We start from the raw sequence: 21,055 nt of genomic DNA on the forward strand, positions 1-21,055 counted from the left end.
TATTCATATTTATTACTAGATGTATGGTATTCATATTTATTACTAGATTTAGGGTATTCATATTTATTACTAGATTTTTGGTATTCATATTTATTACTAGATTTATGGTATTCATATTTATTACTAGATTTAGGGTATTCATATTTATTACTAGATGTACGGTATTCATATTTATTACTAGATTTAGGGTATTCATATTTATAACTAGATTTAGGGTATTCATATTTATTACTAGATTTATGGTATTCATATTTATTACTGGATTTATGGTATTCAGCGGATTAAAGTGGATGTAAACACTAACATGTACCCAGTGAACTGAACAGCCTCCGATGATACATAGAGATAAAACCAATCTTCGTACACATATTCTATTTCTATATCTGCTGTCTTCAGCTTTCTACACTGTTTAGAAAGTGAACATTGTGTTAGAATATTTTCTTTCTGTTCCAGCACTGGGTGTGGAGTATTGGCATACACTGTGTGACAGCTGATTGAAGGAAAGGCACCCCTCCCCCCCCCAAACATGCAGAGCTGTGAATAGACCAGCCCTCTGCTAATCTATCCCTATGTACCCACCCCAACACACATTTTCAGCTGCTTTTATCTCCTGTGTCGGAGAACTTGTCAAAACACTACAGATCTGTGTCCAGGTCAAATTTCATGAATGGGTTTTACATCCACTTTAAAGTATAACTGAATGCAAAACTTTTTTTTATTCAGGTTTGGATAGAGCAGGGAGGGATTAGAACCCCTAGTTGGGTTTTTTTTTTTTTTGCGCTCTGTGTCCCTGTTCGGGAGATCTACCCTCTGTTTGCCCAGTTTACTGTTATTATTGAGGGTGAATTTGGGAGTGGCACCAGAACAGAAATGGAGGGGAAATCTTCCAGTGGAGACACAAGTTCTAAAGACAACCTCTCCTTCTGTTTCGGCTATGGGGCAGGAAGTGATGGGAAGTCTTCATAATGGGATGCAAAAAAAAAAACCTCACGAGTTATGTTCCTCCTTTATCCAAAATGGGGGTAAATAAGTTTTACCTTCAGCCTTACTTTAAAAGGAGTTTGACCTCTTTTGTCCTGACATCCAATCACTATCCAAATCTTGCTGCATTCATCCCAAAAACAACTTTAAAATTTGCCCTTTCTTACCCCGCAACACCACCAAGCTACTAATGCTCTCCCTTGTGATCTCACTTGACTACTGCAACCTCTTATAGGCCTACCTCTACACAGGCTAGTCCCCTTTAGTCTATCATAAATGCAACTGCCAGGCTCATCCACCCTCTGTGCCAATCCTTCCGCTGTCTACCAATCGCCCAACAAATCCGATTCAAAATCCTGACGATGACATATGAAGCCATCCACAACTCTACTGCTTTGCTTTCCTAAGGCCCCTTTCACACAGGCGGACCGTTCAGATCCGCCTGTTCGTTTTTTTGGTGGATCTGAACGGTCCCCCCCCCCCCCCCCCATGCATCTCTATGGGGTATCGGATGGCAGCGAAGACATGTCCGCTGACATCCGACCCGATCCGATCCGTCAAATCTGGACGGATGGAAACTCTATTTTCCATCCGTCCATCGGATCGGATGAGAACGGACCGACGGTCCGTTCCCATCCGATTTCCCCCATAGAGATGCATAGAGATGCATGGGGAACTGACAGCTGTGTCTCCGCACACAGCGCGGAGACACAGCTGTCATCCTTCTGCTCAGCGGGGGATCGGCGGCTCGATACCCCGATGAGAAAAGCGGAGTCCGTTTAACGGACATAGTGTGTGAAAGGAGCCTTAAGAACTAGACGCACTGCTGGTATCCAACATTGTCTGCTCAAATGTGTTCGACATTCGTCCAACAAATGTTTTAAAGGTTTTCTTAAGGCTACATTCACACTTGAGCATATCAGTGGGTGATTTAGGATACCACTGTGCCAATGGGGGTCTTAGTAGAATTAAAAAATATGACTTTGCTGTAAATTAAGCATTTAGTAAATTCAGTACTGTAGCAAAGCTTGGGAAATTGATTGTTGTGTATTTATCTTTTTATACTTTTTTTTTATTCTTTTATATAAATTCTTTCTTCTGGTATTCTCTAGTGTTCCAGGAATGGGTCTCCTGCAGCACACAATGGGAGATGGAAGCACAGTTCTGCTGATAACGAGCACCCAGAAGTGCAGGTAGGTTAATTAATTCACTGTGTGCAGCAGGGCTTTGTACATAAATCAATTTTAACCCCCCCTGGCGGTCTGATTATATCGTTTTGCATGGAAATATGTTGTTTTATATTTTAGGCCTATAATTCCTAGGAATAACCCACCTAAATCTGTCCAAACAAGAGTCTAGTAGACTTCCCGGGTATGATAAAGTTTGAAACATGAAATCCTAAATTATAACCTCCATGGCGGTATTCCCAAGTGTGGCTCGGGGTTAATAGAGTACCAAAAGTGGTAACCCCGAACCACACTCAGGATTACCGCACAATAAGACTCACTGTCCCCAGCGATCCACCGCCGTCCTCCCCCACTGTCCTCCAGCCATCCTCCCGCTGTGTGCTCGGCCGATGCAGGCACCTGTCTTCCGGTTCCCTTCCCTGCGATCCCCGCCGTTCTCCAGCCATCCTCCCGCTGTATGCTCGGCCAATGCCGGCACCTGTCTTCCGGTTCCCTTCCCTGCGATCTCCCGCCGTCCTCCAGCCATCCTCCCGCTGTGTGCTCGGCCGATGCCGGCACCTGTCTTCCGGTTCCCTTCCCTGCAATCCCCCGCCGTCCTCCAGCTATCCTCCCGCTGTGTGCTCGGCCAATGCTGGCACCTGTCTTCCGGTTCCCTTCCCTGCGATCCCCGCCGTTCTCCAGCCATCCTCCCGCTGTGTGCTCGGCCACTTCCGGCACCTGTCTTCCGGTTCCCTTCCCTGCGATCCCCCGCCATCCTCCAGCTATCCTCCCGCTGTGTGCTCGGCCGATGCCGGCACCTGTCTTCCGGTTCCCTTCCCTGCGATCCCCCGCCGTCCTCCAGCTATCCTCCCGCTGTGTGCTCGGCCGATGCCGGCACCTGTCTTCCGGTTCCCTTCCCTGCGATCCCCCGCCGTCCTCCAGCTATCCTCCCGCTGTGTGCTCGGCCGATGCCGGCACCTGTCTTCCGGTTCCCTTCCCTGCGAGCATTGCGATGCAGAGGGGTGGAACCGGCGGCAATTTCAAAAATGTAAATACACCAAAATGACATGATAGAAAGCTGTAATCCGGATTACACTGTACTATGCCATTTCACCACAGGATTTCATCTGGTGACTTTTCCAGTGCTTTGTGCCTGGAAAATAGAGAACGACCATGGCGTCCAAAAAGCGTTCTTTTTGCGCAAAAAGCACTTTTAGACAAATTGGAAAAACAGCAACAGTGAAAATGAGTTACTTGAAGAACTGAGCGATAGCGATTCGTGGGAAAATTCGTCATCAGGTACGGAAAGTGACGACAGCGACGATTCTGTCTCTTTCTGGCACATCGCTCTGTTGGAGCACACAGCAGGAGGATGGCTGGAGGACGGCGGGGGATCGCAGGGAAGGGAACCGGAAGACAGGTGCCGGCATCGGCCGAGCACACAGCAGGAGGATGGCTGGAGGATGGCAGGGGATTGCACGGGAAGGTGAGCTTTATTGTGGGGTAATCCGGAGTGTGGCTCGGGGTTACCGCTTTTGGTACTCTATATCAGTGGTCCTCAACCCTGGCCTACAGGGCCCACTAACAGCCCAGATTTTAGGTATTACCTTGGGGAGATGCAGACTAGAGTACTGCAATCACTGAGCAGCAAATGATATCACCTGGGATGTATTTCAGTTATCTTGAAAATCTGGCCTGTTAGTGGGCCCTGTAGGCCAGGGTTGAGGACCACTGCTCTATATTAACACCGAGCCACACTCGGGAATACCGCCAGGGAGGTTAAACTTCAATGTGGGAAAAATAATTTGGACTTGGTGACATTAAACTTTGGTTTAACCCTTTCCCGCCGACAGAAAACAAATATGTGGCCTGGGCTTTAAGGGATTGTCTCGGCGTGATACCTGCAGCTAGAGGCATCACCCCAGTACTGTTTTTTAGAGCAGACGGTCGGCTTTCTTGTGATTACCGTCCTGGCTAATCAGCTGCTCGGCTGTTATTACAAGCAGCAGGAGGGGACCCCCCCCTATCTCTCTGAGCTCGCGCACAGAAGCGAACGCATATGTAAGTCGTGCATATTTACAAAAAAGCGCAAACATGCAAAAGAAATGACTATCAAATATAAAGGCAATCAATGAATAAATAAAAATGGGGATTTAGTCCCACCATATGGCCATATTGTGCTCAAGCCCACCACTACGTCAAAGTACCCCATTATCAGTGGGTCCTACACTATCCATATAAAAAAGGATGAATCCATAACTTCTCAAACCCTTGGAGACACTATATAGCTATAGCTGCACCAGCTTTAGAAATGCATGTTCAGGGTGTGCTCCCCCAACCTTTTTTGTTTGTAATGTATTCGGTCTGACCAGACTCTGAGGTGAGCACCCCACTCTCCCACACCTGTACTCCATTAGTGTCCATTGACTAGTAGATATTGGATGAGTCCCTCATAGTGCAGTCACACATCTCTCCCAGTTAGGAGTAAGTGTCTCCAAGGGTTTGAGAAGTTATGGATTCATCCTTTTTTATATAGATAGTGTAGGACCCACTGATAATGGGGTACTTTGACGTAGTGGTGGGCTTGAGCACAATATGGCCATATGGTGGGATTAAATCCCCATTTTTATTTATTCATTGATTGCCTTTATATTTGATAGTCATTTCTTTTGCATGTGTGCGCTTTTTTGTAAATATGCATGTCTCTTGGTCTATAGCTGCACCAGCTTTAGAAATGCATGTTCAGGGTGTGCTCCCCCAACCTCTTTTTTGTTTGCATATGTAAGTCGCCCATGCATATGTAAATGGTGTTCAAACCACACATGTGAGGGATCATTACGATCATTAGAGCGAGAGCAATAATTATTGCGCAACACCTCCTCTGTAACTCTAAACCGGTAACCGTTAAATAGTTTGGCACCATTCCATGAGTGTGTACAATTTTTATAGCATGACATGTTGGGTATCTCTTTATTCGGCGTAACATCATCCTTCACATTATACAAACAAACTGGGCTAACTTTACTGTTTTTTTTTTTTTTCTTTTTCTATTCATGAATTTTATTTTAAACAAATCACATTTGAAAGACTCCTGCGCAAATACCGTGTGACATATAAAATATTGCAACAATCACCATTTTATTCTCTATGGTGTCTGATATATAATATATATATATGTATGTGTGTGTGTGTGTATGTGTGTGTGTGTATATATATATATATATATACACACACACACACACACACACACACACACACACACACACACACACATATATATATATATAGTGGGTACGGAAAGTATTCAGACCCCCTTAAATTTTTCACTCTTTGTTATATTGCAGCCATTTGCTAAAATCATTTAAGTTGATTCTTCTTCCTCATGAATGTACACATAGCACCCCATACTGACAGAAAAACACAGAATTGTTGACATTGTTGCAGATTTATTAAAAAAGAAAAACTGAAATATCACATGGTCCTAAGTATTCAGACCCTTTGCTGTGACACTCATATATTTAACTCAGGTGCTTTCCATTTCTTCTGATCATCCTTGAGATGGTTCTACACCTTCATTTGAGTCCAGCTGTATTTGATTATACTGATTGGACTTGATTAGGAAAGCCACACACCTGTCTATATAAGACCTTCCAGATCACAATGCATGTCAGAGCAAATGAGAATCATGAGGTCAAAGGAACTGCCTGAAGAGCTCAGAGACAGAATTGTGGCAAGGCACAGATCTGGCCAAGGTTACAAAAAGATTTCTGCTGCACTTAAGGTTCCTAAGAGCACAGTGGCCTCCATAATCCTCAAATGGAAGGCGTTTGGGACGACCAGAACCCTTCCTAGAGCTGGCCGTCTGGCCAAACTGAGCTATCGGGGGAGAAGAGCCTTGGTGAGAGAGGTAAAGAAGAACCCAAAGATCACTGTGGCTGAGCTCCAGAGATGCAGTCAGGAGATGGGAGAAAGTTGTAGAAAGTCAACCATCACTGCAGCCCTCCACCAGTCGGGGCTTTATGGCAGAGTGGCCCGACGGAAGCCTCTCCTCAGTGTAAGACACATGAAAGCCCGCATGGAGTTTGCTAAAAAAAACACCTGAAGGACTCCAAGATGGTGAGAAATAAGATTCTCTGGTCTGATGAGACCAAAATAGAACTTTTTGGCCTTAATTCTAAGCGGTATGTGTGGAGAAAACCAGGCACTGCTCATCACCTGTCCAATACAGTCCCAACAGTGAAGCATGGTGGTGGCAGCATCATGCTGTGGGGGTGTTTTTCAGCTGCAGGGACAGGACGACTGGTTGCAATCGAGGGAAAGATGAATGCGGCCAAGTACAGGGATATCCTGGACAAAAACCTTCTCCAGAGTGCTCTGGACCTCAGACTGGGCCGAAGGTTTACCTTCCAACAAGACAATGACCCTAAGCACACAGCTAAAATAACGAAGGAGTGGCTTCACAACAACTCAGTGACTGTTCTTGAATGGCCCAGCCAGAGCCCTGACTTAAACCCAATTGAGCATCTCTGGAGAGACCTAAAAATGGCTGTCCACCAACGTTTACCATCCAACCTGACAGAACTGGAGAGGATCTGCAAGGAGGAATGGCAGAGGATTCCCAAATCCAGGTGTGAAAGACTTGTTGCATCTTTCCCAAAAAGACTCCTGGCTGTATTAGATCAAAAGGGGGCTTCTACTAAATACTGAGCAAAGTGTCTGAATACTTAGGACCATGTGATATTTCAGTTTTTCTTTTTTAATAAATCTGCAACAATGTCAACAATTCTGTGTTTTTCTGTCAGTATGGGGTGCTATGTGTACATTCATGAGGAAGAAGAATGAACTTAAATGATTTTAGCATATGGCTGCAATATAACAAAGAGTGAAAAATTTAAGGGGGTCTGAATACTTTCCGTACCCACTGTATATGTGTTTGGGGGTTTTAAGTTTAATTTTCTAGCATTAAATACTGATTTTAACTTGTAAGCAACAAACGTCTGAAAAAGGCTTAGGCATGAAGGGGTTAAAAAAAAATTCCCAGTATTTTTAACTCCGAAAAGTCCCTTCTATTGCTCTCAGCCGCCTCCAGATCTCCAAATTCCTTTTCTTGCTGCTATCGGACTTCCTGTTGGAGGGTGGCTACGTTTGTTCTCTGTGGTCTCACTGTGTGTAGGAACGTAGCCACCCTCTCTTGCTTTCTCTGGAGGGGGTCAATGGGATTTGTAGTGTGCATAGGGGCAGTGAACATGACTGAAACTAATGTGCACTGCTCATTCCAAACAAACAGAAGTGAGGGAGAACAGGGGAGGTTCAGATAGACCCAAACCCTTGATCCAGGTCCTGGCTGTTTTATGATGCCTGGTCTAATGGAATAAGTACATGAGAAGTATTAACGTGTATATTAGTCCGAACTGGACTCCTTTAACTGCTTACAGTTTATTGATTTGTTTGGCATCCTATTTTTTGTGTTTTACACAGAACAAATCTCTGCCTGAATTTATCAGAGAACGACTGCAGTGCTTCGAAAAGCTGAGAGAAAGATATGAAGTCAGACTGGCAGAGAGGGTGGCGAAAGAGACTCGTCCAATCAGGATCTCCATACAAGATGGGACTGTGATGAGTGGGCACTCTTGGAGAACAGCTCCCTATGACGTGGCAGTACAAACGAGGTAAATCCCTTACATAGTGAAGTCATGTGAATTAAACCGATGTTGCCACTGAATAATTCAGTCTTAGGCCCCTTTCACACTTGAGGACCGTTCAGATCCGCCTGTCAGTTTTTCAGGCGGATCTGAATGGATGTCAGCAAAGACATGTCCGTTGACATCCGATCTGATCCTGTCCGTCAAATCCGGACGGATGGAAACCCTATATTCCATCCATCCAGCGGATCGGATGAGAATTGACAAGCGTTCCGTTCTCATCCAATTCTCCCATAGAGAAGAGAGGGGATCTGACACCTCTGTCTCTGCACACAAAGTGGAGACGGAGCTGTCATCCGCCTGCTCAGCGGGGGATCGGCGGATCGCCCCCCCCCCCCCCCCCCCCCTGCTGAGCAGCACGGCTCCGCCGACGGAACGGAGCCGTGTGAAAGGGGCCTTAAGCCCCGGTTCACACTTGTGCGAGTGCGGGGTTCGCATGTAATATTGGAGCGCACTGCTCCTTCATTACATGCGATCGGCTGTGCGGTGTGAGTTTAGCCATACACTTTGTATGGCTAAATTCGCACTGCAGCCGCAGCAAACACGCACAGGGACCCTTTTTGGAAGCCGCATCAGGATCGGATCGCACAGCGGTTCACACTTGTGCGATCCGATCCTGTGCGAACTGCAAGATCGCACTGCGATATGCGATCAAACTGGGGGTGTCGTTAAGATTACATTGACACCCCCAGCGTATCGCATATGGCAGTGTGAACTGCCGGGGGTGCGTGTGCGATGCGGGAACAGGCTGCGGATTTGCAGCCTTCCTGCATCGCATAAGTGTGAACCGGGGCTATATTGTAACTGGGTAGTGGAATTACCAAAATATTTTTCTTGGATATTTTTTTTTTTTTTTAGGTAAAAAGTAATCTAAAGTGAGTTGCTGGCTAGTCAACTACCCGATCTCCTAAAACCACTTCAGCTCCAGGAGATTTACCCCCATTTGTGATACTGCACTGTTACTTAAACTGACAATTGTGTGGTCGTGCAACACTGTACCTAAAATTTTGTCCTTTTTCCCCCCACAAATAGCACTATCCTTTGGAGGTATTTGGTTTTACCCCCTTCATGTCCAGGCTATTTTTTGCTACTATGCACTGAACTATTTTGACTGATAATTGCACGGCCAGGCAACACTGAACACTAATGAAATGACTAACATTTTTTTTTTTCACACAAATAGTGCTTGGCTTTTGGTGATATTTGATCATCTGCGGTTTTTAGTTTTTGCTATAAAACACATCAAATAAAACAAATTTCTTCATCAATTTAGCCCAATATGTATTCTGCTACATATTAAAAAACAAAACAATAAGTGTATATTGATTGGTTTGCGCAAAAGTTATAGCATCTACAAACTATGCAACGTTTTTTTTTTGCTAGTAAGGGTGGCGATCAGCGACTTATAGCGGGATTGCGATATTGCTGTGGACATATTGAACACTGACACTTTTTAGGGACCGGTGACACCAATACAGTAAAAAGTGCTAAAAAATATTCACTGTACTAAGGACACTGGCTGTGAAGGGGTTATTACCAGGGGCGATCAAAGGGTTAACTGTGTGCCCAGCTGGTGTGGGGAGGTGCTAAGGGGGTACTAGGTTTAGGGGATACTGGGGGAAGGCATGAACTGGTGCCCCTGCTTTGCAGAGACACAGAATCCATGCCTTCTGTACTGACAGAACAGAAATCTGCCTTGTTTACATAGCAGATTGCCGTTGTCATTCAAACAACACAGGAAAAGCCGCTCAGGTGAGGCACGAATACCCAGGTGCTGGTCGGATCCACCATCCAGTAATCAAGTATCCAAGGAGAAAAAGTGACAGCACTCGGTCGCATACTCATAACCCTTTATGAGTAAGCGACCCACAGAGTTGTGAAACGCGTTAACCGTGTCCATGTTTGTTTGATGCACCGTTGTTTTTCATGAATGGGAATAAACACTTCAAGTTCATCTTCCTCTGAGTGCGGTCACTTTTTCTCCTTAGATTGCCGTTGTTCCTTTGAATGGAAGAATTAGCGGCTGGCGGCGGACATTAAAGGCCCGTACACACGTAGCGATTGTCGGCCGTAAATATTCGGCCACCGACCGATCGGTCGATTTTCGGCTTGTTAGTATGATGCTTCCGACAACCGACTGCGAACTGGTGTGCAGGCTATAAAATTTTTGTTGGCCAACACCAGAACGGCCGATTGTTCCTCAGTCAGTACAGAATTCGGCCGACAAACAGCAGATGAGCAAGACTGGGCATGCTCAGAGAAGAAAAAAGACACGGAAAGTTAACCATCACATGACATCACTTCTGCAGTCGGCTGTTGTTGGCCCGACAAAATTTGTGTGCAGTCTTTAGCACTTTTCAACTGACAGGACAGCACCGGACAAAAGACGGCCGATCGTTCGGCCGACAATCGGTGCGTGTGTACGGGGCTTTAGTCTGCAGTACCTGCCGATCAGCTCCCGCTGTTGGCAGGCACGCTCTAGGCTCGGAAGTGCAGGATCTCATACTAGGTAAATGATCCTGCCCAGCAGAACCACCTTTCCACCGTATATGCAAGTTTATACAGTCGGCAAGCGGTTAAAGTCTTGCAGTTTGAGTCTGCAGAAGAAAGAGTGGTAAAGGTTTGAAAGAATCCTGCAAACTAATCCTAACCTCTGTTGTCGGATACTGTTATGCATACTAGGAAGCTGGGATACCACAATGAGGTCAAGCAGTCACTAAAGCCTGGTACATTGGCTGAGAGGGTGGATCAGAAGCTGGTTGGCTGCTGGTTTTCCAGCATGCTTGTCCGAGAGAAGGCGGAGAAACAACTGGCTTCTGTTGGACCGGCTGCCATACACATGGGCCGATGTCCCCCCGGTATTCGGCCCACGTGTAAGGGGCTTTAGAACCATCTGTCAGACTTCAGGTGTCCTCTAAACCAGAAGCATAAGCTTAAGGCCCCTTTCACACTATCCACCCGGCGGACGGACTCCGTTTATCTCAGCGGGGGATCGATCCGCCGATCCCCCGCTGAGCAGGAGAATGACAGCTGTTCTCCGCGCTGTGTGCAGAGACACAGCTGTCAGTTCCCCATACATCTCTATGGGGGAATCGGATGGGAACGGACCGTCGATCCTTTCTCATCTGATCCCATCTGATCCGCTGGACGGATGGAAAGTAGGGTTTCCATCCGTTCAGATTTGACGGATCGGATGTCAGTGGACATGTCTCCGCTGACATCTGATGCCCCATAGGAATGCATGGGGGGACCGTACAGATCCGTCAAAAAAAACTGACAGGCGGATCTGAACGGTCCGCCTTCTGAAATAACACAAGAAAAATAAATATTTCTATAAACATGATAAAAACTGAAAGTTCAGCATTCTTGCTTTAGCCCTGTTTTGTTATATTTTGAAATTTGAATTGATCCATCTGTTCTTTTCTCAGGCCAGGCTCTATACACAATATCATAGGAGCCCGAGTAAATGGATCGCTTTATGATCTGAACAGACCCCTGGAAGCAGACTCAGACATTGAGTTCCTCACTTTTGACTCTCGTGAAGGGCAGAATGTAAGTTCATTTATACAGATAATCTGTTTGTTAGTAACTAATATAATGGGGAACCCCTGAATAGTTCTTGCTGAAATTTACACACACACAAGAGAATGCATTGTAGCAGTGATTTCATCTCCTCTCCCTGCATGCTTGTTTAGGTGAGTCTATCGAGTGTTAGCAAAAACTGCCTGCTTTCAGGCTTGCTCTGTCTGATTTAGTTTTTTTTTTTTTTTTTCTTTAGAAAGTCCTTAGTGTTCTGGTAATCCTGTGGCCTGTATTAACTACTTGGCTGCCTGCCCACAGTAGTTGTAGTTCAATCAGGTGCAGCTCTAGGGCAGGTGACGTACCTATACGTTGCGGCTTTTTCCTGGACTCAGTATGCATGCACCCCCTGCCAGCCCTGTGTTGTATTTGGACACAGCACGAGTTTGGCAACTGATTTTGGCAGAAGTCAGCTGATGGACTGTGGCCAAACACACAAAGAGTTCTGTGTACTCTGAACAGCGATCCGCCTGTTTTGAAAAAAAAACAGACAGGTAAAGGCAGCACACATTACATACATTCCACATTGTTAGGCACACAATTAATCTCTATGCCCCTAGATCAGAGATATGCAAACTGTGGTCCTCCAGAAGTTGCAGAACTACAAGTCCCAGGAGGCATAGCAAGGCTCTGACAGCCACAAGCATGACACCCAAAGGCAGAGGCATGATGGGACTTGTAGTTTTGTAACAGCTGGAGGGCCACAGTTTGCATATCCCTGCCCTAGATGATAACCCCTTCTTACCCAGTTTCATTAGTATAGTGTCAGTGTATAGTATTAGCACTGATCAGTGTATTAGTGGTACTAGTAATGTCAGTCAGTGTACCTCCCAGCCAGCATCAGCTAGAGCCAGATTGCTGGTCACAGTCCCACTATAAGTGGCTGATCATCGCCATTACTAGTATAGTGTCATAAATGCATAAATTCCAGTATATATACCATCATTTGTAGACGCTATAACTTTCACACCAACCAAATATTATACACTTATTGGGATTTTGTTTTTTTTTCTTAAGCTATGTAGCAGAATACATTTTGGCCTGAATATATGAAAAAATTAAAACATTTTTTATTGGATATGTTTTATAATAAAGTAGAAAAAGTTGTGTTTTTTTTTTTTTTAAACTATATAATAAAAATAAACCCAGTGGTGATCAAATAGCACCAATAGAAAGCCCGATTTGCTTGAAAAAATATATAATTAAATCTGTGTACAATATTGCATGACCGCTCAATTACCAGTTAAAGAAATGCAGTGCTAAGTGGCAAAAAATGGCAGGGTCATGAAGGGGGTAAAACCTTTCGGAGCTGAAATGGTTAAAGGGTGTGTAGGTAGACAGTGAGTGTGTGTGTATATATGTGTGTATATATATATCCTTTTTTTTTAAAAGAGATGTATGGGAATGTTTGTGTTTACACACATACATATATATATCTCTCTATGTGTGTGTGTGTGTGTGTGTGTATATGTGTGTGTATATATATATATACACACACACACACACACACACACACACACACACACACACACACACACACACACACACACACACACACACATATATATATATATATATATATATATATATATATCTATATATATATATCTATATATATATGTGTGTATGTATCCTTTTCTTTAAAGGAGATGTATGTGTTTTTTTTTCTTTCTTTTAAATGTATAGTTACCCAGGTGGATGCAGCATCGGTCCCCCGGCGCCTCTGCACTGAAAGCCGAACAATAGAACACCGCCGATCGCTCGGTTCTGACGGCTCCCCAAGCAAAGAGCTGGTGGCTGTCAGTCAGTAGCTCTCTGCTCTGCCCCCTCCTCATTCACTGGAGCTGGGCTGTGGAGGGGGTGGGAGCGGCCGGCTCAGGCTGTCAGCGGCTTACGGAGAGGCTAAGCCGCGTGTCGTTCCAGGTACCTGGCGGATCCTGACTACCATTGTCGTGATGACGCTGTGCCTGGACTGACTTCTGTGACGTAAGTAGAGAGTGGACTTCAGCCCGCTCTCTGCTAAAACTAGTCACAGGAGTGCAGAACAGACTGCACTCCTATGATCCATAGGAGATGTACAGCCAAACGAGCTTTGGCTGTACATCTCCTTTAAATGGTAGCAGTCAAATTGTCAGTACGCGATAAATAGTCTCAATGAATGTTACTCTTTTTTCTTTTACTGTAGATATTTTGGCATTCGAGTGCCCATATCCTCGGGGCAGCTCTGGAGCAGTTCTATGGAGGCCTATTGTGTCATGGACCCAGTACAGAGAATGGATTCTTCTATGACCTCCACCTCTTCAGCAGGTAAAAAGCAGCGCAGGCTGGGTGTCTGAACGGTTTGAACACATGATATACAGTATAACTGTGCGCAGACCAACTAGCGTTGCTGCTGGGAAGCCTTGCAGTTTTGCTTCTTTTCATGGCATTACCAAACTTCAATTCAACTTTTTAACCATAACTTTCCTGTGAACACAATTTTTCATAGCTGCAAATTTCCAGCATTTTAGTTTTCCAGCACAGTAATAGTTAATAAAACCGTATGCACAAAATTGAAAAGGCCCTTCATTAGCATTCTTTTTTTAGGCCTCATTCACAAAGGCGTATTTATGCGTACACACGTGCAAAGGGCTGCCTTTGCCTGCATGGGATGCACAGAAACTCTGTGCATCCGCGGGCAGGCAAGTCCCATTTATGACTAGTGGGACACAATGGACTACAACAAAATGGCACCTGTCTGCACACTGCCTCAGCATATAGTGAGCTCATTCTTAATTAAAAATGGCTTTGGCTTGATCTCCTACCCGTGGGAGAACTCCCTCTAATAGGTTTTGCCCAGTAGGGTCTTAAACATTGGGGGGAATCACCAGGGTGCCAGGAACAAAAGAGAGAAAAAAAGGTCCTTTATTCTTAAGATGCAAGTAAGCGTTTAATCTAAAATGATTGTAAAAAAAATAAATCTTTCTCATAAAAGTAAAGCAATATTAATTCCACTCTTGGGTAAGAGTCACGGTCAGTGCGGGTCCATATAATGTACACTTGTGTCAGAAGGCCGAATACAGTCAGTACTACTTAAAGCTAACGCATTTCAGATGCCATGTCCCCTGAAGGAGAAACGACCCTGGAATGATGTAAGGCCTGTGTGGTGCTGGCTGGAGTTGGCTTTTTTTTTTTATATTAATTCAGCAGAACATGTACAAAGGATCACAGGTAGAGTCAGCAGCTGAAACAGGAAATGGAACAATAATATATATATATACAGTGGGTACGGAAAGTATTCAGACCCCCTTAAATTTTTCACTCTTTGTTATATTGCAGCCATTTGCTAAAATCGTTTAAGTTCATTCTTCTTCCTCATGAATGTACACATAGCACCCCATACTGACAGAAAAACACAGAATTGTTGACATTGTTGCAGATTTATTAAAAAAGAAAAACTGAAATATCACATGGTCCTAAGTATTCAGACCCTTTGCTCAGTATTTAGTAGAAGCCCCCTTTTGATCTAATACAGCCAGGAGTCTTTTTGGGAAAGATGCAACAAGTCTTTCACACCTGGATTTGGGGATCCTCTGCCATTCCTCCTTGCAGATCCTCTCCAGTTCTGTCAGGTTGGATGGTAAACGTTGGTGGACAGCCATTTTTAGGTCTCTCCAGAGATGCTCAATTGGGTTTAAGTCAGGGCTCTGGCTGGGCCATTCAAGAACAGTCACGGAGTTGTTGTGAAGCCACTCCTTCGTTATTTTAGCTGTGTGCTTAGGGTCATTGTCTTGTTGGAAGGTAAACCTTCGGCCCAGTCTGAGGTCCAGAGCACTCTGGAGAAGGTTTTTGTCCAGGATATCCCTGTACTTGGCCGCATTCATCTTTCCCTCGATTGCAACCAGTCGTCCTGTCCCTGCAGCTGAAAAACACCCCCACAGCATGATGCTGCCACCACCATGCTTCACTGTTGGGACTGTATTGGACAGGTGATGAGCAGTGCCTGGTTTTTTCCACACATACCGCTTAGAATTAAGGCCAAAAAGTTCTATTTTGGTCTCATCAGACCAGAGAATCTTATTTCTCACCATCTTGGAGTCCTTCAGGTGTTTTTTAGGAAAATCCATGCGGGCTTTCATGTGTCTTACACTGAGGAGAGGCTTCCGTCGGGCCACTCTGCCATAAAGCCCCGACTGGTGGAGGGCTGCAGTGATGGTTGACTTTCTACAACTTTCTCCCATCTCCTGACTGCATCTCTGGAGCTCAGCCACAGTGATCTTTGGGTTCTTCTTTACCTCTCTCACCAAGGCTCTTCTCCCCCGATAGCTCAGTTTGGCCGGACGGCCAGCTCTAGGAAGGGTTCTGGTCGTCCCAAACGTCTTCCATTTGAGGATTATGGAGGCCACTGTGCTCTTAGGAACCTTAAGTGCAGCAGAAATCTTTTTGTAACCTTGGCCAGATCTGTGCCTTGCCACAATTCTGTCTCTGAGCTCTTCAGGCAGTTCCTTTGACCTCATGATTCTCATTTGCTCTGACATGCATTGTGATCTGGAAGGTCTTATATAGACAGGTGTGTGGCTTTCCTAATCAAGTCCAATCAGTATAATCAAACACAGCTGGACTCAAATGAAGGTATAGAACCATCTCAAGGATGATCAGAAGAAATGGAAAGCACCTGAGTTAAATATATGAGTGTCACAGCTAGGGCTGGGCGATAAAACGATACCGATATGTATCGCGATAGTCTCGTCATCGATAGCAATAAACAAAATTGAATGATAAAACGAAAAGTCCGCTCCGACGGGTTTAAGCTTTAAAAATGGCGCTGCCCGTCACATACATGTCACCGCGCACGCGCCGCCGCCGCTCGGGAGAGGCCGGAAATAGCCGAAATTATACGAGCGGTGGCGGCGCGTGCGCAATGACGTGTCGGCGCCGGGCGGCGCCATTTTTAAAATGAAGGCGCCTCTGGAACAGGTAAGTGAAACAGCTTCACTACCTGCCATTATGCAGGGCTGCGGGCACACTACAAGGGATGCAGTGCTGCGGGCATGGTCTACCTGTACCATGCCCACAGCACTGCATCTCCTGTAGTATGCCCACAACCCCGGATCCTCTTGTACCATACCAGTCACCCTGCATTCTCCTGCACCATGCCAGTGCCCTGCATTCTCCTGCACCATGCCAGTGCCCTGCATTCTCCTGCACCATGCCAGTGCCCTGCATTCTCCTGCACCATGCCAGTGCCCTGCATTCTCCTGCACCATGCCAGTGACCTGCATTCTCCTGCACCATGCCAGTCACCCTGCATTCCCCTGTACCATGCCCGCCGCCCTGCATTCTCACCCTAGGGTCCTTATTTTAAATGGGTAATAAAAAATATCAATAATTATCGATATCGACCGATATGAAACACTGATATCGTGATACAGTTTTCAGCCATATCGCCCAGCCCTAGTCACAGCAAAGGGTCTGAATACTTAGGACCATGTGATATTTCAGTTTTTCTTTTTTAATAAATCTGCAACAATGTCAACAATTCTGTGTGTTTCCGTCAGTATGGGGTGCTATGTGTACATTCATGAGGAAGAAGAATGAACTTAAATGATTTTAGCAAATGGCTGCAATATAACAAAGAGTGAAAAATTTAAGGGGGTCTGAATACTTTCCGTACCCACTGTATCGTTTTACATAAATGCTGATATTCACCAGAAAGAGGAAGTGCTTTAAGAGAATGGAAATCTTTATGAAGGATTCCAGTTTGGGAAGGTCCAAGCCCACTGACCTCTGTTCCCATAACTGTGCACCAGTTAAAAAAAAAAAATGTTAATCTCAATCACTACCTGGAGCATGGGTTTTTGTGTTTTATAGATTCAAGGAATTGGGTCCAATGCAATTTATATGTAAATTGTTGATTTAACCACTTTAGCCCCGGAAGATTTGGCTGCTCAAAGACCAGGGCCTATTTTGCGATTCGGCACTGCATGTTTTTAACGGACAATTGCGCGGTCGTGCGACGCTGTACCCAAATTAAATTGACGTCCTTTTTTTTTTTCCCACAAGCAGAACTTTCTTTTGGTGGTATTTGATCACCTGTGTGATTTTTACTTTTTGCGCTATAAACAAAAAAAGAGCGACAATTTTGAAAAAATAACAATATTTTTCACATTTTTTTTTATATGAAATTCCCCCAAAAAAATTTAAAAATCAAAATCTTTTAACATTTTAGGCCAATTTGTTTTCTGCTACATATTTTTGGTGAAAAAAATCGCAATAAGCGTATTTTGATTGGTTTGAGCAAAAGTTATTGCGTTTACTAACTAAGGGAAAGATTTATGTAATTTTTATTGTTTTTTTTTTTTCTTTTAACGAGTAATGGCGGCCATCTGCGTGTTTTTTTTTTTTTTTTGCGGGACTGCGACTTTGTGGGGGACAGATCGGACCCTTCTAGATTGTGGTCCCGCAAGCTGGACAATCTGTGTGCTGGGTGCAGCTGAGAGTGGCATTGTTACGCAAGTGACGGCAGGGTGTGGGATTGCCTGGTCTTTGGTCACGAGGTGGATGAGAAGGCCAGGGGTCTGATACCCGCCACCGTCACAACTCCCTTATCTGCATAGCCATTTTTTGGTAAAGGTGAGCTATGCCTTTAAAACAGAGAAAAACACATTTGGCCACTAGATGGAGCTAAGTATCATAGAAATGTCTTATAATGCCATCTAGTAGGTAATTGTGGTATTTTTTTAATGCAATGATATATGTTAAAGCACTGGATATAACCTGCTTACGTTCCTGTTTTTGTTTTCATTTGCCCTATGCACACGGAATGAATATTCATGCACTTTAACTGGGTGAAGGGTTTAAAAAAATCAACCTCCTAATTTTATTCTGAATGCTTGACTGCAATAACTGGTCGTTTTTTGTTTTTTTTGTTTTGTATTTTTTTGCGTGGTTTTAAACTGGGAGTAGGCTGTTGCACTACATAACATAACATTTTGCTTTCATGGATTTTCTGCTGTCCAGATTTCTTCTTTTTTTGGGCTCAGTGGTGCTGAAATGTCCTCAATTGCTCTTTTGTTGATCCTCTAACAATGAAGTGTTTTTCTGCTGTAATGTATTTTCATTCTGCTTATTTTGGGATTCCTTTACAAACGTATGTATTTAGATTGGAGAGAAGAATAGAACGTGTAATTGTTACTGTATTTCCCTAGAACAGCCCTGAGATATTAGTTATTCTATTTTTGTATTCAATAACAATCTTTCTTTCTCATGTCTAGTAATGTACAGGGCGGTGACCTTCCCAGTCTGGAAGCCATCTGCAAAGATATCATTAAACAAAAGCTTCCCTTCCAGCGGGTGGAAGTGACACGGGAAGACTTACTAGACCTATTTAAGGTGAGAAATTGAAAAACAAGGACCCACGCTACAGACTTCTTGACTGCTCTGCACATCCAGCTATGTGTTTTTTACATGTGCTGGGCTGCCTTCAGGGTCATCAGAATTGCTATGTTAGCAAGATATATTTCTGAACAACAGGATCGGACCCTATTTTATCTCCTTTTACTGATAGGTTTTATCTCTTAACTGTAAACCGCAACCCTTATCTCCAAAAATAACTGCAAAAATGTCTTAGTCACGCTGTTTTTGGTTTTATGAAACTTATCTTTGTGCAGACATATGCAAGAAGATTTCAAATATACTCCTCAAAACATAGCTGGACACACAGGTGTTGATTTACTAAAACTGAAGAATCTGGTGCAGCTGTGAATGGTAGCCAATCAGCTTCTGACCTTAGCATGTTCAATTAAGCTTTGACAAAAGCATCTAGAAGCTGATTGGTTTCTATGCAGACCTGCACTAGATTTTTCATTTTTAGTAAATGAACCCCATAAAGTTTGGTGCAAAGTTTCAGTCCACCAACAGTTGACACCTTAGTTCTGAGAAGATACCAGCAAATTGAATTGAGTCACCCACCCACTTTTTTTTGTAGATTCCATTTGTCAGATCTTTAATTTTCTGTTGCCACGTCCAACCTAATGTCACAGAGACTGGTTCTCTTTGCCTTTGTGTCATAAGCCTGTCACCACCATTCACCGATCCAATGTGAATTTTTTTGTTAGCTGATGAGGTTTTTCCTACAGGTTGTTGAATGGTTTGACTCTTTGGGGGAATTGGAAATTGAGGCCTCTGTATTTTTTGCCCTTAGGGTCTCCTAATCTTCTCCTTTCTCTTCTGCAGTATAACAAGTTTAAAGTACAAATCATTGAAGACAAAGTGGAAGCAACTACTAGTATTTACAGGTAAAATACCATACCTTTTTAACATCAGAATTTATTTTTAAAGGGGTTGACAATTTTAGCTTAGTGTGTGACTGTTATATAAAAATCACTTTTATACACAGAAGCCTTTATAGAAACTTAGTTGGCAAGGTTTATTTAACAAACAATTGAATTCATTTTAAGATTAAAAGTAAAAATGGTCCGGTTGGAACTTGGCACCTTTTATCACCTCCTTTGGAGCTGCCCAGACCTGCAGGGATTTTGAATGGAAGTATTAGGACAGGAGATGTACCAGGGGATTGGAGGAAAGCTAGCATGATTCCGATATTCAAAAAGGGCCAGAGGCATATCCCAGGGAATTATAGGCCTGTCAGTCTGACATCAGTAGTATGTAAACATCTGGAGGGGATGATAAGGGACTATATCGTAGAGTTTGCTAAAGACAACAACATCATCAGCAGTAATCAGCACGGGTTTACAAATGGGCGTTCTTGTCAAACCAATCTCTTAACATTCGTTGAGGAGGTGAGCTGTGAGCTAGATAGGGGGAGACCAGTGGATGTGGTGTACTTAGATTTAGCTAAGGCATTTGATACAGTTCCCCGCAAGCGCTTCATTTATAAAATAAGGTCTGCAGGTATCGACAGCAGGGTTTGCTCTTGGATAGGGAACTTTGTAAAGGGGCGTGTCCAAAGGGTGGTAATAAACAGCGCATACTCAGACTGGTCTGAGGTAGTAAGCGGGGTCCCCCAAGGCTCAGTCCTGGGACCAACCTTGTTCAATTTATTCATAAACAGCATTGAGGACAGGATCAGTAGTTCGTTATCGGTTTTTGCAGATGACACAAAATTGGGGAGGGCAATAACTGCACAGCATGAAGCAGATATCCTACAGAATGACCTGGACAAAATAACAGAGTGGGCAACGACTTGGCAAATGAGGTTTAATGTGGAGAAGTGTAAGGTTTTGCACTTGGGGACTAAAAACATAAAAGCACAATACACGTTAGGAGGGGAACCCTTGGGGGAATCAAAAATGGAGAAGGATCTGGGAGTCTTGGTTGATGATAGACTAGGCAATAGCATGCAATGTCAAGCGGCAGCTGCCAAAGCTAGCAGAATATTAGCATGCATAAAGAAAGGGATGTATTCCAGAGCTAAGACTATAATCCTTTCACTTTATAAAACTCTGGTCCAACCGCATCTGGAGTATTCTGTCCAGTTCTGCTCGCCAGTCCTCAGGAGGGATGTGTTGGAGCTGGAGAGAGTCCAGAGAAGGGCAAATAAACTGATTAGGGGATTGGAGGAACTTAATTATGAAGAGCGTCTGCAATCGCTTGATTTATTTTCCCTGGAGAAGAGACGCCTGAGGG

General features: G+C 44.2%; 1 protein-coding gene across 1 annotated transcript in view; it reads left to right on the plus strand.

The window, feature by feature from the left end:
- The window catches only part of TARS2 (threonyl-tRNA synthetase 2, mitochondrial), a gene marked incomplete at its 5' end in the record, with an annotated part of 94,938 nt that overhangs the window by 14,286 nt on the left and 59,597 nt on the right, over positions 1 to 21,055 (plus strand). Inside the window, 6 exons of the mRNA XM_082274887.1 lie at positions 2,094 to 2,174; positions 7,626 to 7,816; positions 11,278 to 11,401; positions 13,614 to 13,735; positions 18,682 to 18,799; positions 19,643 to 19,704. Coding sequence (XP_082131013.1) covers positions 2,094 to 2,174; positions 7,626 to 7,816; positions 11,278 to 11,401; positions 13,614 to 13,735; positions 18,682 to 18,799; positions 19,643 to 19,704 — 698 coding nt within the window. The remainder of the gene's footprint in view (positions 1 to 2,093; positions 2,175 to 7,625; positions 7,817 to 11,277; positions 11,402 to 13,613; positions 13,736 to 18,681; positions 18,800 to 19,642; positions 19,705 to 21,055) is intronic.

Source organism: Pelophylax lessonae, assembly GCF_965119305.1.
Source record: "Pelophylax lessonae genome assembly, chromosome: 13".
Taxonomy (NCBI): Eukaryota; Metazoa; Chordata; class Amphibia; order Anura; family Ranidae; genus Pelophylax; species Pelophylax lessonae.